General features: G+C 38.0%; 1 protein-coding gene across 10 annotated transcripts in view; it reads right to left on the bottom strand.

Moving 5' to 3' along the window:
• The window catches only part of USP54 (ubiquitin specific peptidase 54), a 116,745-nt gene that overhangs the window by 32,190 nt on the left and 66,401 nt on the right, over positions 1-18,154 (bottom strand). For 8 of the 10 annotated variants that reach the window (XM_058543179.1, XM_058543178.1, XM_058543180.1 and 5 more), the window contains exons 4-8: positions 3,448-3,582; positions 1,795-1,908; positions 1,578-1,660; positions 1,048-1,153; positions 789-935 (exon numbers count right to left, since the gene is read on the bottom strand). In XM_058543179.1, the coding sequence (XP_058399162.1) occupies positions 789-935; positions 1,048-1,153; positions 1,578-1,660; positions 1,795-1,908; positions 3,448-3,582 (585 nt within the window). Of the gene's footprint in view, positions 1-317; positions 408-788; positions 936-1,047; positions 1,154-1,577; positions 1,661-1,794; positions 1,909-3,447; positions 3,583-18,154 lie in introns of those variants that run through there. The other 2 variants (XM_058543182.1, XM_058543185.1) reach the window with 2 other exon arrangements.

The following is an 18,154-nucleotide window of genomic DNA, read 5'->3' as shown; positions in this document are numbered from 1 at the left end:
TACTTGGGAAGGAGACCTAAAATAAGATCTCAGATAGTTCATTTATTTTCAATAGTGGCTTAATGACATTAAAAAACAACAACAAGGGATCTTCTTAGTCACAGAACTATTCCAGAGAGTAACCATTAGAAAGGAAACCACAGTTTCTGGTTCTTCTCTTGAACTGAAGGAAAACCCTGGCTGTACCTACACTAGGCCATGGAGCTGATAACATAAAGACCTCATCACGTGTGAAGTCTGTTTCCCTGCCTATCTCCCTGAACAGATGCATGGAAAATCACTAAACCACTAAATTCTCTTCCAAGTGACTTCATTACCTTCTCAACAGACATTGGTTCTTCACTGTGAACTTCATATTCTAGGATTCAGGTCACCAACTTTTACCTCCTTCACCTCCCATAGCAGCTGTAGTCAGGATTGGTCGCTTCTTTGACCTTACTACCTCCCATGGTTGAATACACCTCCCTACTCTAGATTGATATAAACAACAATGAGTAGAGCACATAAAAACTCTATAAATCGATTTTTATCAATAGCTAAGCCCATCCTGTCTTTCAAGGCCAAGGTCATCCCTTTTCTTCTAAAAAGCCTTTGCCACCTACCCAAAGGAGGTATGTGAGCATGTACATGCATGTACCTGTATGTGTACACATATACACTAGTATATTTGTCCAAAACTCTATAATATTTGTTATCTAGGATATACCTTTGTGTTCAGTGTTCACTGCCCTTGAGCAATACTAACACACAAGAACTCTAGCTCTAAGATAAAGGTAACTAACACTCACATCACCCAGCTTAAGGCAGGTGCCCAGGCTGTGAATGACATCCTCTGCCAAGTCTGAATGGTCCGAGTCCCATACCAGCCCAATTGTGATAATCTGTGGAGCATTCATCAACACACGGCGAATGCGAATCCTCTCTCCACAGTTGCTCTGAAATACATATATAAGGCTAGTTTGACATGTTTCCCACTGGCTCTGCCTCAATTCTACTAATTGTAGGGTTCCCCTCACCACTCCAAACCCCACCCCTGACTTAACTCACCGGACAGTTTCGCAGATCCCCCATGGTGCTGGCATTCTGCAGCAGCTCACCAAACATGCTTGGTGAGGGTTTTTCTCGTCTTTCCAGCATACAAATAGCCTGATTGCTTCAAGATGGGGAATGGAAGTGGGATGATGGTGGGAGTTGTACAGATTTATAGCTAAATCATTCATGCAAACTCCTAACTCATATGTTTGACTTTCTTCCTCTGCCCACTATACCAAAGCCCCTTGTCCTGACCAGCCTCAGTGTCCCACAAACACAGTGGGTGCCTCTGCCCGTCCCCAAATCCAAAGTTCATAGAATCCCCATTCCTCCTCCCACTTTGCTGGCCAGAACTGAGCCTAGGAAAAGGGGAGGGATGGAAGACGAAAGAAGGAGAATAAAGGTTATTTTAAAATTACTGTTCTGGGTTCCTACAATATAGCATAGACTCAGCAATAAGGATATAATCTATTTGGATGCCTCCAGTTAAAACCCAAATTAAAGGACTGCCTTGGGGTACCAACAGGGAACCTTGTAAGACTCACCAAAGGGAAGTGGTGGAGATGTAATGAACCATCTGGATGAAAGGCAGCGGATCAGAAGTGGCACCACAGCTAGTACATACACACTAGGCCCCGGGAGAAAAAAGCAAAACCAAGCAGCCACAGTCATTAACTATTTTGGCACCCATTTGACATCCCACATCCCAGGATAAAGTGTTCTTGGAGAAAAAATCTAAGATGTGATAGAGATAAGGTTCACCTGCTCAAACAACGTCATTGCAAATTTCTGGTGGGAGATGCAGTGTTGGGCAGTACATATATCCTCTTTGGTTTCATCAGCAATGTGGAAGTGAATTCTCATCAGGAGGTTTTCCTAATAGGGAAAGAACAAAAGCAATATATCAATAATACTCAACAGACAAATGTACAAATTGGTTGGCAGTTTACCCAGAGAAACAGCAATCCTCCTAGAAGGTGGGAATACCCTTAATTTTTTTTTAACTTTTTAATTTGAAATAATTATAAATTCATAGGAAGTTTCAAAAAAATTATACAGGAGGTCCATGTACCTTTCGCTCAGTTTCCTCCAACGGTAACATCTTTCATAACTATAGTATAATATCCAAACCAGGAAATGGACATCAATACAATCCACAGAGTTTATTCAGATTTCACCAATTTTACATACACTCATTTGTGTGTGTAGCTCTATGCAATTTTATCACATGTAGAGAGTCATGTAACCACTATCAAGATATATAACTGTTCCATCACAAGGCTCCCTTATGCTATCCCTTTATAGCCTTACCCACCCAAACCCAACCCTAACCCCTAGCAACCACAAATCTGTTTTCCGATTTCTATAATTTTATTTCAAGAATGTTATATAAATGGGATAATTTATATCAGCATAATTCCTTTTACATCCATTCAAGTTATTGTGTAAATCAGTAGTTCATTCCTTTTTATTGCTGCATAGTATTCCAAGGTATGTAAGTACCACAGTTTGTTTCAATATCTATCTACCCATTAAAGGCATTTGGGTTGTTTCCAGTTTTTGGCTATTATGAATAAAGCTTCTATGAGCATTAATGTATAGGTTTTTTTATGAACATAAGTTTTCATTTCTCTGGGATACATGTCCAGGAATGCAACTGCTTAATCATACGGTAGTTTGCAAGGACAGTTTTTAAAGAAACTTCCAAACTGTTTTCCAGAGTGGCTATACCATTTTACATTCCCACCAGCAATATATATATCAATGATCCAGTTTCTCAGGAGTACCTCTGATTTTGGCCTATACTTTACCCTGTAATGGGATGTATATCACTCTCAGATTTTTTTAGTGGATGCACAGAGAGTCTTTTGAAGATTGCTGGATAGAACCCAGAGTTCAGATACTAAAAGTCACTGGGAACAACGTAGCTATCTAATAGCACATCACACTTGTGCTAGGGACTCAATTACTCTCTGTTTAATTATCTTTAGTAATGCGAGAGTTCTCAAAGTGTGGTCCCCAGACCAGCAGCATCAGTATTAGCATCATCTGGGAACCTGTTAGAGCTAGATATTCTTGGACTCTACTCCAGACCCATTTAATCAGAAACTCAAGGGGATGGGGTCCAGCAATTTGTATTTTAATGAGCCCTGTCTTCTCCGAAGGTGAAAGCCACCGTTTTATGCAATGGCAAGCACAAAACTACCCTAAGCTTAAAGGAAAAAGAATAAACTCACTAGGCAATTCATACTGCATTAGCAGAGACACCCTAGAGCTCTGGGAAACTAGGGAAATTCCTAATTGTAACTGTAGAGACCAGGGGCACAGTAAATACCACAGTAAAGTAGCCAGTCTCTGATGGAGATCATCAACAGTTCCACTCCACATCAAAGAGTGCCAGAGGCCAGCACTTACAAAGCACTCCGCAGCATCATCCATAATTCCCAGCTGGAAACGCCGTTCATCCTGGAAAGTCTTTGCCAGAGCACTGCGGACAGTGTCAGATGGAAGCACTTTTTCACTACTACACTGAAACTGGTTAAAGATTCCCTGCAGGGAAGAGGTTAGACAAGGGAAAAAGCACAATGTTGTTATTAAGCTTCTATGCATCCCAGTCTGTCATGCTAGCATCTCTATGCTTACAGCTGTGAAACCAAATGTACTTCCCATGAGTTGATATGCTTACAGTTTGTAACAAAAAAGTAAAAAAATCAAGAGTCAGGGCCAGCCCGGTGGCATAGTGGTTAAGTTCGCACGCTCTGCTTCAGCAGCTCAGGGTTTGCAGTTTCGGATCCTGGGTGTGGACTTATGCACCACTTATCAAGCCATGCTGTGGCAGGCGTCCCACATATAAAGTAGAGGAGGATTCTCACATATAAAGTAGAGGAGGATGGGCACGGATGTTAGCCCAGGGCCAATCTTCCTCAGCAAAAAGAGGAGGATTGGCAACAGAGGTTATCTCAGGGCTAATCTTCCTCACCAAAAAAAAAGAGGAGAATCAAGAGTCAGAATAAAGGGCATGATCTGTGCTAATAAGAATCCTTGGGGCTGGGCCAGTGGCGTAGCAGTTAAGTTTGCACATTCTGCTTTGGTGGCCCAGAGTTCGCCGGTTCAGATCCTGGGCGTGGACCTACGCACTGCTCATCAAGCCATGCTGAGGTGGCATCCCACGTAGAAAAGCTACAACTCTACAACTATAATACACAACTATGTACTGGGGCTTTGGGGAGAAAAAAAAAAAGAGGAAGATTGGCAACAGATGTTAGTGCAGGGCCAATCTTCCTCCAAAAAAAAAACAAAAAAAGAATCCTTGATCTTCCACTTGAGTGTGACACCATCAAGGACACATTAGGAGAGACAATTGTCATGAGTTAATGTAATGCAGTTACCCCATTTCCTCTGATACAGATAGAGGTAGATGTTCTATAGTCAACGAGGATAAATTATATGTAAATAGATTGGTATATTATTCTCTGGGGGCTCATCCTATGAAACTTGGCCCCTTCTTTTAAACTGTTTAGCTAGTATAAAATTACCCAAAAGTACAAAGAATAATATAACAAACACCTACGTGTCTAACACCCTGAAATAAACCTTCTATCATGTTTACTTCCAACCTACAGATAAAGCTAAAGTCCTGTTTAAGACCACTCACTCTTCACCAGCCACTCACTCTCATGACTTTGTTGCATAATCTTCTGTTTTTAATACTTTTACATATGTGTGTGTGTGTAGATCCCTAAATAATACATAATACACTTTTGTGTGTGCGTATTTTTTGTTTATGTAAAAAATATCACACTGAATTTTACTTTTTTTTAAATTCAGCATTGTTTTTGAGATCTACCCATAATGATATCTATCTATCTATCTATCTATATCAATACCTATATATATAGACCTGGTTCATTCCTTTTCCCTACTGTACAGTATTTTATCATGTGATTATACCACATCTATTTATCCATTTCTTTATTGACAGACATTTTGGCAGTCTCCAATTTTTTGCTATTATAAAGAAGCTATGCCAACTTATACTTCCACCAGTGCATGAATATAAATAAACTTCCCCATAGACTTATCAGCAATTAATACAGTCAGGCTGGTTAATTTTAGTCTTTATAACTACATTTAGTTTTAATCGGTCTTTTGTGAGCACTACCTGTGGCAAATATCTTTTTCCAGTCTTCTGGTGTCTTTTATGTGCAGCAGTTTTTTATTTTGGTGTAATTAAATGTATCTATCTTCTCCATCTTTACCTATGTCTGAAACAATGATGAATGTGATGCCCAGAGAATGGAAACAAAGAGTGGCAACAAGTGGCACCTGGTTTGGTGAGTCCTTATCAAGCAGTATTGGACCTTCCCCACAGAGATCAGAATGTGCTCCTTGACATCACATGGCCCAGATCCTCACTAAACCACCCAAACAACTCACTCAACAGTGAGTTACACGCCATTGTCAACATGCCAAAGAATGTCACTCCCTTGAAATTCTTGTTAGATTTCTTCATATAAAAAAATCCCAGGGTTATTTTTCAGACTTACTGAGACCAGAAATGAGACCACTTTATAAACTTACCTAAGTAATCTAAGAATAGGAGGCCCCACCAACCTAGAATGGTCAATTCTTGGACCTCATCTTACTTGATCTATCAGCAGCTCAGTCACTCATTCCCTTCAGGTTTTTACCCAAATATTACCTTCTCAATATAGTATTTCCTGATTACCTTATTTAAAATTGTAAGTTCCACCTCCACTTCCCCAAACTTCCCACCCTTACGTGTTTTATTTTTCCCTGTGGCACTTGTCACCATCTATCATACCATATATTTTACTTATTTATTGTCTGACTGCACTCTCTAGAATATAAGTATGAGGACAGAAATTTTTGTCCTTTAATTCTCTGCTATACTCCCAGCACCTGGGATGGTACTGGCATACAGAGGGCAACCAATAACTACTTTTAAATGAATGAATGAATAAATGAATGAATTATGTGATATGGGTAGGTCTTATTAAGGGAAGATATTATTAAGTCCCCTATCCTTTTTTTAAGCAGATAAAGAATCCCCAGAAAAGGTGAAAATTTTTCTTAAGGTAATATAACTGATTACAGCAAAATGGGACTAAACCTCACTCTACTAATTTCAAGTTGGAACTGTTTTCCTCACTCTATTCTCTAACTAGCATCGTTTCTCCTCATACACATCGAACATCTATCCCTACAGCAGCTCAAGAAAAATTTACTGTGTAACGTGCTATTATTTCTCTACAGATGATTCCATATGATGTGGAGGAGACAGTACCAGCAATACATATTTAGTATTATTTAATAAGCTAGGAGCTGGGGGGGAAATCTACTACAATTACTCCATGTTATTTTGGGTTAACCTAGAAATTTTTCACAAGTTTATTATAAGATCAGGTAAAGGCAGGGCAGGACCTTCCATAATTTGTTGCTGGAAATGGAAGAATGTCTATCAATGATCTCTTCAACTAGACCAAAAGGAAAGGCCTAGGTCCAGAGTTAAACACTCCCAGAGGGCAAATGGATATCTGCCAAGTGACCTACGGGATTCTGAAACTTGGGGGAATGTGGAGAAACAAAGGACAAGGAAGATGGGAAAAGCATCAGTGATGGCTTCTACAAATAATGGTGGTCTGACCACTTGATTTGCTGAAAGAAAGTCACCTCACTATCATATCCCAACTTGCTGCTCTTCTCAAGTGTTAATGGTAAGACATTACTGCTGACAAAGGCTCTATATCTGTAGAGCAAGGGATGGATGAGGTTTGGTCCTTTGCTCAGAGTCTCAAACTGGTTCCAAAACAATCCAGTGGGAAATTAGTTCCAGAATAGTTCTGCACAAATATGATATTTGCGAACTACAGTCCCTTTAGTCTTTCTCAACTTGTTTTCCTCAAAAATTAAGCTCTAATACTCTAAGGCATCAACAGTTCCTAATGAATTAACTTCTCTCCTATGCATAGGACTAATTGTTACATCCTAGAGACAGAATTAAGAAAATAGTCACTCAAATCACTTTCTGTGTTCTGTGGTTCAGATGACCCCATTTAAGAAAGGACAGGACTCCACTGAGAGATGGCATAGAGTAATAGTTAAGAGCATGGACTCTGGAACCAGGCTAGCTGGGTTCAAAATCCCAGCCCCGTTATTTACCATCTATATAACTTTGGACAAGTTATTTTAACTTCTCTAGGCTTCTGTTTCCTCTTTTAAAAGAGGATTAATAATAGCATTTACCTCCTAGGGTTATTTAGGGATTAAATAAGTTATCTATATCTCTATCTATCTGCCTATCTATATCTCAGACTAATGCCTGGCAGTATGACAAGTGCTATCTAAGTGTTAGCTATTATTATTATTATTCTATTTGGGAGTCCTTTTGGGTTACTGTCTGCCTGTAACCTAGAAGCCTGTCTGCCACCGACCTATGCTGAAGAAGGGCCTTGAGTCAGAAATGCTTCTACCTTGAGTTATCTTCCCAGTCTTTCAGATCTGGGTAGGAAGGACCAAACCCTTCTCTATTCTGTTGCTCCTATTCAAGAGAGGCAGATTTCCCATGACCTAGATAACAAGAGTTTCAGCACAGAAAGGGAAAGACCCAAAGTCAGAGCTCTGCTTGCACCCACATTGGATATGCAACAACAGATCTGGCTCTTGTGTTCAGTGGCATCAACGTCCCCATGATATACTCTTTTCTCACCTCTTAATTACAGGCAGCTTTCTCCAGACACATTGAGTATCTGAATGCATTCAGAATGGCCTCTGCTTTGGGCCGGCCCCGTGGCTTAGCGGTTAAGTGCGCGCGCTCCGCTGCTGGCGGCCCGGGTTCGGATCGCGGGCGCACACCGAGGAACCGCTTCTCTGGCCATGCTGAGGCCGTGTCCCACATACAGCAACTAGAAGGATGTGCAACCATGACATACAACTATCTACTGGGGCTTTGGGGGAAAAATAAATAAATAAATAAATAAATAAATAAAAATTAAAAAAAAAAAAAAGAATGGCCTCTGCCTGCATCTTCTTAATTTTCTTATTTTAATTACTGTTATAGGTCTTGCTCTGCTCTTGTCAGGAAGAAGCAAGTGTATCAGGGATGAAGCAGGCTGAGCCCGCCCAGCATGCATCGGTGGAGCCACAGCTCTGGAATAAGCTGTAGCACAAAGCCCCTCTGTTCCGGCAGCACACTAACCCCTGTGTGTCCCTCTCAAATGAGCACAGGGCTGGAACGGGCCTCCTCCTGTTCTCTTTTTCACCCTCCTCCCACCTTTCCCAGAGGGAGATCCTGTTCACACCAAAGAAAGCCAAGAACATTTAGTTCAGCAGTAAGAACAGGTGGTAGCACCAATAAGGAACAAAAACTGGTATTCTTCCAATTGCTGAGTTCTATGGTAGGGAGAGAGAAAGGGCAGGAAGAAGCAAAACCCAGGAATCATTTTTCCCTATGGGGTCCCCGATGGTTTTATTTCAATGAACAGAGAAAACCCACCTTTGAGGTTTCTCTCTGCTCTTCACAGGGTGAAACCAAAGAGGTCTTCCTTTTCATTCTCAGGAAAAGGCAAGTTACTTTTTGTCTGTTAACTATTTTCTTGGATGTAGTGCAAAAGCAACAAGACTTTAATGACTAAAAGCAGGTGTTTCCCCATCCGTTTCTCTTGGATCAAGTAGCAAACAATTCTACCCACATCAACACATAGTTATTTAGATTAGTAAAAACCACGTACATAAGATAGAAGTGCCATAAAGACAGAAAGTCTTTGTGCTTTTGAATCTATAAATGCAGCTGTTGTATAAATTTTTTCCCCCTAAAATATACCTCTTGTCTTTAGGCAAGAAACAGCTGTTTGTTTATGTTTCAGGATTTCCCAACCTTGCTCTAAAAGAAGTCATGAGTAGAGAAGATAGGGGTCAAGGAGAAAGGCTGTCACTAAATTTGATGCTTTATGGGCCTGAGCTCTTTGGAAAGTGCCCCAGTCAGCAGTCCAACTCATCCCTGAGAGGTGTCCAGCAATACTTTCTGCAAAGGCATGACACACTTTATGCACTGCTACTAATTCAATTCTTAGGAGTTTCTTCTCTTGACCTCGGCTTCCGAAATTGCACATCATTTTGGCTCTCATAATCACTCTTTTTCTCCACATGTCCTGGAAATCATAGACCTAAATAAATCATAAACCTAAATGTGGCTAATCGAGCCTGTTTGTAAACACAACCCTCTGAAAGGAAGATAAAGGAGCTACTCCTTGAGGGTCACTGACCACTGGAAAAGAGAACTGTCACACTAGTTTTGTGTGTTCAAAAGAATGTTCAACGTTCTTGGGGCCGGCCCAGTGGCGTAGTGGTTAAGTTCACGCACTCTACTTCAGCAGCCCACGGTTCGCAGGTTCAGATCCCGGGCGCGGACTTAGACACTGCTCATCAAGCTATGCTGTGACAAGTGTCCCATGTATAAAGTAGAGGAAGATGGGCACGGATGTTAGCCCAGGGCCAGTCTTCCTCAGCAAAAAGAGGAGGATTGGCAACAGATGTTAGCTCAGAGCTAATCTTCCTCACACACACACACAAAAACATGTTGAATGTTCTCTTCAAGAGGGGAAAGAATATGTAAATATTTACCAGTTTGGCACCCAAAACAATAACATTAGATTTTTAACATTTTATTGCAGAAAATTTCAAACATACAGGAGTAGACAAAATAGCACAATAGACTCCCAAGTACCTGTCATCCATCTTCATCAATTATCAGCCTGTGACCAATCTCATTTCACATGTATACCACCGACCCACTTACTCCACTCTCAGATCATTCTGAAGCAAATGCCAGACATTATTAATCTGTAAATATTTCAGAATATGCCTCTAAGAAATAAACTCTTTTTGTTTAAAGCATAACCATAATATCATTACTACACCCAGAAAAAGGTACTAAGAATTCCTTAATACCATCAAATATCCAGTCAGTTTAATAGAAATGCTTGCTCCAACATTGCGGAAGGTAGAGAATAGCTGGCTAGTTTCTCCCTTGGGATTCTTTAACCTTATGTCTGAAAACAGCTACCTTCTGGAATTCCTGATTAGAAAATTACCCACATATCCTATATCAGTCTCTTTAAATTAAATTCACTTATCAATATCATATCTCCCCATGAGTTTAGGGCTTTATTTGCACTCAGTTCATAACGCAATACCTTGGACTTGCAGTGGTGAAGTTAAAGACCATCATAAGCTACCTATCACACTCATTCCTGCTACCTATGCAAAACAGTTAGACACCCAAATACACCCAAAGACTGAGACACAGATAGAGAGAAATAGCAAGCCTTCAAGACACTGGACAGAGACAAAGAGGCAGAGACAGGCCAGATTCGCCAGAGAACAGTACTGCTTTTAGTGGGAAACCATAAACTAGTGTTTAGATTTTACAAAATACAATAGTCAATTTGCTAATTTTTGCCAAGATCAAAAATGTAGGACCTTATAGATTACCAACAGTATTCAAATCACATTTTGAGAATCAATACCATAACCACTTAGCCCAGAGGGGAAATGAAAAGGGGGGAACCCTTCTGGACATGCACAAAGATTTTGAGACTGAATAAGTGTCAGGTTCTGCCATAAACTCTGGAAAGGAAAGAATCATGATGATCTACTATATTTTTCCCTGCAGTCATACCCCTCTACTTGAATATCATATAAAATTCTGAACTCTAAATTTTAAAAAGGATAAAAGACTCAGTTTTATACTATCCAAGTTATGTCAATGGTTAAATTAGTTGAGAATATTTAGCCTAACAGGACATCAGGCCTAAGAACGGTTAACCAAAAGACCACACAAATATGCTCATATCCCATAGGTAAGCAAAACAAGGAAGTTTAACTTAAGTAGATGATATGTGCATTAGACATAAGGACATACCTTCCTTATGTGAGGGTTGTTTATTACTAGCTAAAATTTCCATGGAACAAACTAGAAATCTAATTTCCTGGTTTAAACAGTTAGTCCAGGATAACGAGTTTACTTGTCTCTGATACTGGCCATGACTACAGGACAATGAAGAACCTTCCATTCCCATAATCTACAAAAAAAAGGACTGGATTGATAATGAATGATGAGTAATTTCTTATACAACTTTACTCCTTAAACTTATGCTTCAGTACATAATAGAGGAACAGCTACCTGGTACACAATCAAAAAATATTGAGGGATTTGTTCCTTGAACTCTCAAATTTCCCCTTAATTAACAGGTGGGCTATCAGCAGAACACAGACTTTCCTGCCCCTTTGGAATAGTCTTACTGCTCTACCAATACAGACTTACATTCCAGGACACCTTACATACAAAAACATATTTCCTCCCACCTACCCGCACCACCACCACCATTCCCCAGCTTTTAAACCTTATACTAGCATTTTTAAAAGAAAAATCACTAATTGAGAAGATTTGTTGAATTTAATCAATCAATGCAGCATTCTTCTTTCCCTATAACAAAAAACACTCTGTCCTACATCCTGGCACTGCAAAGCCGCTAGTACAATCCCTGGAAGGAGAACAAAATCTTTATGGCATACTAAATACAGAGGACGGATTTCCTCCCCTGGACAGAGATAAATAAATAAGCCAACACCAAAGTAAAGTTATACCCTGGGGGCTAGGGGTGTAAGAGCAAATTCAAGATGAATAACAAATAAGAGTTCTGGGCTATAGGCATGACAACCGTTTAGGTTTGGAAAAATATTTTAGTAACACTAGATAGGAATAAATTTGGGGTTTTAGAAGGGACAGGGTAATTAGCATACAAATCTATTTTCTAAGTCAGAGTTGAAAGGCATTGTGGTTCAGAGTAAGTAGAAAGATACACTAACACAAATTCTTTTTAATGAAAGCCATCATTAATAATCTGCATGCAACATTTTGAGGCTGAAATTACTTTGTATCAAGTAACAGAAGAAAACCCAGTACATTTTGCAGGACCAAAAGAAATGGATTATCACAAATGTTGTGTACAAACCACCAAAAAGCAATTATAAGGACTGGATACAACATATGCTATGATACCTGATGAAGATCACAAGGCACAGGAATATCGACAGACGTTCATAGAGCAGAAGAAAAAAACAAAAATACTAAACAAAGACATGAACCAAAAAGTGTTCATGTAAGGCCAATAGTCAATGCATTTTAAGCGTTGGTGCAAGTAAAGTAAACAACTGGAGAAAGAGCAGGGATACATATCTTTCAGCCAGACTTGGAAAGGCAAATCCTTCATCCAAACATCATATTAAGGGAAAGTCGGCTAGCTTCTGATTCATCTAGGAACGTGTTGGTGTTTCCTTTTGTCCTTAATAGTGGGTTCTAGAGCTAAACAATTATGCTCCAACATAGAGAATTCTGACTTTATAAAATTGGCAAATTTCTATAGAGTACTTCAAATTCAGGAATTTTAGAGTTTCTTTTTTGGAAAAAACCTATGAAATAAGAATTTTACATATCAAACAGAATTAAAGAATGCAAACAGTCATGAAGTACAACCAAAAAGGAGTTCTTATTAGCCTTACCAAACATTCCTCTAATTTTTAAATAGGAAGAAGAGAAAAATATATATAGAATTACACTCACAGAAAAACAAATATATAGAATTACACCCACACTGGGACACCACAAACTTAACGCATAACTTAACTACAGGATACCGGATAACTGCTCTGCTGACAGAATCCCAGACTTTCACTCTTCCTGCAGCAGATCTTTCCCACCATCAACTCCCACCCCCTAAACACACACACATATCTCACTCTTCCCTTACTAAACGAAGCATGAAGGCCTAGATTAGTAGACCTACTAAAAAAAGTATGAAACTGAAAGTCACAATATGAAAATATTAAATAGGACTAGAGTGAGAAAGAGCATAAAAAACAAAAAGAAAAAGAGAAGGAAAAGGCAAGTATCCAAAACTCCATAACTAAAATCCAAGAAATACTAAAAGAATATATGAACCCAGGAAAGTTAAGTGTTTATATTATGGTCCAAGTACTGTGAGGAACACCAAGAGGGAAGAAAAGCTGAGCTACCTTCCCAAAAATTCATTCAGCCATGCTAAACACTTTTAAGTCGAACAATCATGGACCTAGATAGAGATAGTATTTTTAAAACTTCACAAAGAAGATAAATTTCTGAAGTGGAGTTCTGAAAGGTGGATGTGGTTTGGTTTATAAGGGATGTGTTATTGTTTTGTTTATTGTTGTTATTGTTTTGGGTGTCAACAGATGCAGGCAAAGTGAATGACATCTGCAATGTCTAAGAGGCAGGCACAGCAAGTGCACCATCTGCTATCATAGCTGAAATGGAGAAGGCCTGGGGAAGGAAAGGAAGGGAAGAGAAAGTGTGAAATTAGTTTTTTAAATGTCTATAATCATGCATATTTAAGTGATTTAAGAGACAATTGGGAGCCACTTAAAGGTTATAAGAATAGAGTAACTTCAAAATAGCACTCCAGGGTATTCTTAGAACAAATGAAATAGGAATATACTAGAGAGAGAGAGGCAATTTACAGGTCTGGAAAACAAGTACTCTTTTTACTAAAACAGTGGGCAAAAAGACTTATTACTAGAAATATCATAGACCAGAGAGGAGGCATAAAGAGAAATGACAATCTCTATGGTGGAATTCAGGCAATTTTCAGTTTTCCCCTTTAAACTTTAGTGTGCTTTCTAGAATTGCAGTACTTTCCTATAATTATAATAAAAATCATCATTCAAATAAAGAACAAATATGATGTGTATATAGACAAAGAATAATAAATAAATGCCCATGTGCCCACCACCCAATTTAATAAAGGGAAAAGTTAATAATGAGTTTGAGACTCCCCAGTTGATTATATCCGCCCCCCTCACCTTCCAGGGGTAACCATTATCCTGAATTTTGTGAAAATCATTCCCTTTTTCTCTATAGTTTTATCATATGTATGTATCCCTGAACAATATGTTGTTTAGTTTTGCCTGTTTCTGATTTGTATACAAATGAAATAAATCAAGAGTTTATCTAATCTTCTGTGACTTGCTTTTTTCATTCAATGTAATGTTTTTGTCATTAATCCAAGTTGATATACGTAGCTGCGTCCTATTCATTTTCACTACTATAAGCATTTTACTCTGGGAATAAACGATAGTTTTTTAATCCATTCTGCTACAGTTGGAATGAGTTCTTTCCATTTTCCTATAACCACAAGAAATACTACTCTGAACATTCTTGAATATATCTTCTGGTATGTATGTACAAGGAAGTTTTCTACAGTGTATATCTAGGAGAACAATTACCGAGTGGAAGGGTACATGCTAGTTCAATTTTAGTTGACAAACACAATGACAAACTGTTTTCCCAAGTAGTGGTATCAGTTTATATTCCAACCAGCAGGCATGTAAGTTCTCATTATTCTACCTTTTAGGTAACAATTTTATCCAGTTTTTAAATTTCTACTAATTTCAAGGGTACGATTTAATTTACATTTCTTGGATTACTAAAGAGGGTAAGCATCTCTCATACATTTAAATGTCATTTGGGTTTCTTTTTCTGAGACATGTCTGTTTAAGTCTTTTGCCCATTTTCCTGTTGACTCCTTTATCTTTTACTTTTTCTTTATAGGAGTTCTCTGGAGTTCTATGCTGGTTACCAATCCTTGTTTGGTTCTATATAGTGTAGGTATTTTCTCCCAATTTGTAGCCTTGTGTTTTCACTCTCTTTATGGAGTCTTCTGATGAACAGAAGTTCTTGAATTTTCTGTAGTAAAACATATCAATTTTTTTAACTTTGTATTATTCATGTCTTATTTAATAAATATTCTCTATCCCTGAGGTCATGATATTCTCTCATATTTTCTTCTAAAACTGTAAAAATTATATCTTTCACAATTTAGTCCTTAATACATCTGAAATTCTTACTTTTGGTATAATATGAGGTAGGGATCTAATTTCCTTTTCTTTTTCCTATATGGATAACCAATTATCTAAGCACCATTTATTGAAAAGTCCGCTTTCTCCTTTGATTCACAGGGCAAGGAGCAAGTTTCCATATGTCTGTTTCTGAACTCTTGATTTTATTCCATTGGTTTATTAGTCATACTGTGTCGATACCACATGGTCTTAATTACTATAGTTTTATAACAAGTCTTGATATCTGATAAAGTACGGTAGTCATTAGTACTGTTTGCCAAATATTTTTGGTTCTTCCCTCTCCCAAGGATTATGACAAGATCACATTTCCTGGCCCCCTAGTGATTCACTAGCACCATATGATTAGCTCTGGTCAATCAGTTGTGACAGAAGTGACCTGCTGAGCATTTAGCTGCCTGTGCAAAACCCTCCAGAGCTCTTTTCACTTCTGGCTTAGTGATTAGTAATGTTCAACTTGGTTGTAGCTTTGGCACCTAAGTTCCTAAGTGACTATAATCAGTAGGGTTTTCCTAGTAACCTGCAGTGGACAAGTAATGTGAATGAGAAATAAATCTTTTGTATATTTATCACTGAAATTTTAGTTTGTTACCACAACATAACTTAGCCTACTCTGATTGATACACAAGGCAAGTTGCTCATTTTGTTATTTTTCTTCAAGAATGTTCTGTTTGTTCTTCACTGTTTGTAATATAAATTTCAGAATTGAATTTTCTCAATTTCCAGGAAAAATCTGCTGATCAAATTATACATTAATACTACCACATTGGAAAACATGTGGAAATATTGGAAAACAGTTGGAATTATCTAAAAAAGTTGAAGATATAAATATCCTATGATCCGGTAATTCCATTCCTGGGCATGTATACAAAAGAAATGTGTACACATATATAGATATGTACAAGAATGTTCTTGGCAATATTGTTCATAAAAAATAAAAAACTGGAAATAATCTAAATGATCACCAGCAGTAGAATGGATAACAAATGGGTTTATTTACACAATGAAATACCATAAAATAATGAAAAAGAACAAACTCAACCTGCACACAACATGATGATCTTATAAACATATTGCTCAGCTAAAGAAGACACACATACACACAAATTTATAGAGAATGATTCCATTTACAACCAAGTTTCAAAAACAGGTAATTTTTAAATTAGATTGTTTAAGAATGGATACAGAGGTATAAAACTATCAGATAAAACAAGGAAGTGATTACTACACACATTAGGAAAGTGGTTACCCCTGGGAGAAGGAAGGAGATGTGATTGAGAAAGGAGGAGGGAAAATGTCTATGGTACTGGCAATATTCTATTTTCACCTAAAGAATTGTTACAAGGATGTTCACTTTATGATTACTCATTATACTGAATCTCTGTGGGGGGTTTACATAAATGTCTTACATCTTTTTTGTTAATTTATTCATATCTGCTTTATATACTTTGTTGCTATTATAAAAGCTCTTTTTAAATTATATTTTCTGTTAGTTGCTAGTATATAGAAATGCAATTGAATGTTATACCTTGATCTTACAGGCAACAACCTGCTAAATTTTCTCATTGATTTTACTGAATTATCAGTAGATTCTTTGGGATCTTTTTTAATAGCCTATCACATCATCTGCAAATAATGACAATTTTGTTTCTTCCTTTCTAATCTTTATCTTTCCTTTGTTTTTCTTGTCTTATTATACCGAATAGAACCTAGTTCAAAGATAAATTGTATTATTTTCATATTTTATAAAAATATTTTTAAAGTAGGGAACAAAAGAGACATCCTATAGGAAGGCCCAGGTGCTGAGGGTCCTCCCAGATTTACACCTCTATACGTCACCCCTTCTCTTCTCTCAGAAAATAAAGCCCTTGGGCCGGCCCCATGGCTTAGCGGTTAAGTGCGCGCGCTCCGCTGCTGGCGGCCCGGGGTTCGGATCCCGGGCGCGCACCAAGGAACCGCTTCTCTGGCTATGCTGAGGCCGCGTCCCACATACAGCAACTAGAAGGATGTGCAGCTATGACATACAACTATCTACTGGGGCTTTGGGGGAAAAATAAATAAATTAATTAAATTAAAAAAAAAAAAAAAGGAAAATAAAGCCCTCCTCCCTGGATGAAGGAATATCTCTTAGACACCATAGCTATTCTAACAATTTAAATTTCTCAGCTATTAGAACCAAGTTTAGTTCATCCATACTGTCAAATTAATCCATCTGCATTATAAGTCTATTTATAATTTTCAAATTAAGTGCACGATAATTAGAAGAATGCAAACAATGATATCTAAAACATGAAGTATGTGTAAAGTAGAGCCTAATTATTTAACATTTATATAGCGCTGAGGGATTGAAAAGCACTTTAGAAAAAAAATCAAATTTTTAATATACTCCCAATATAATAAAAGAGGCAGTGAAGGAAAAGAAATCTAATGAATAGATCAGGCAGTGATGTGATAAGTAAAAGCACCAGAATTCCAACACAACTTCAGAGTTATGAAGACCCAAAATACAGCCTTTGATCCCCTAACCCCATTCACCTATCTAGCATAAACAATTGCTTCTCTGAAAGAGTCCCAAGATACATCCTCAGCCCCTATGGGTTAAAAAACAACTTCCTTTCTGTACGTGGGTGTCTCAGAAGGTGTCTCATAAAGTGTGGTGGTTGGTTTTCTTCATCTCTCTGGCTTATATAATGAAACTGATTTACATTAAAGTAACAATGTGTCCCTTTGGAAAATGAAACAGAACAAGCCTGTGACAGCCAGTTCTCCAGAGTCCTGCCTGGGTTGATGAGGAGTATGGCATAATCCTGACTAATAAAAGGCATGTTAGGGGGTCATAAAAGTTCTATCATCCCTTCCTGGTACAGATAAGAGTTTCTAGTTTCAGGAGATTCTTCTACCAGAAATTTCTACAGGATTCAAATCTCTTTAGCAAGTATCTTGCCTTGGTTTTTTGGTTTTAATGCCACGACCCAGACTTCCCTTGAACTTGCTGACCAAAGGACCACTATATTTCTTGTTTATCTAAAATTAGGTACTTAATGGCAATGTACCTTTCAGAATCAAGCCAAATGCTCTTTTGGATGGACTTCTGTCTGAATGGGCATAGTCAGAAATGTTACAACTTATAAAAGATCTGGTTTTATTAAAA

This window comes from Diceros bicornis, chromosome 6 (assembly GCF_020826845.1).
Source record: "Diceros bicornis minor isolate mBicDic1 chromosome 6, mDicBic1.mat.cur, whole genome shotgun sequence".
In the NCBI taxonomy this organism is placed as follows: Eukaryota; Metazoa; Chordata; class Mammalia; order Perissodactyla; family Rhinocerotidae; genus Diceros; species Diceros bicornis.
The sequence above is the reverse complement of the archived record's forward strand: the minus strand, read 5'-3'. Positions and strand labels throughout refer to the sequence as shown.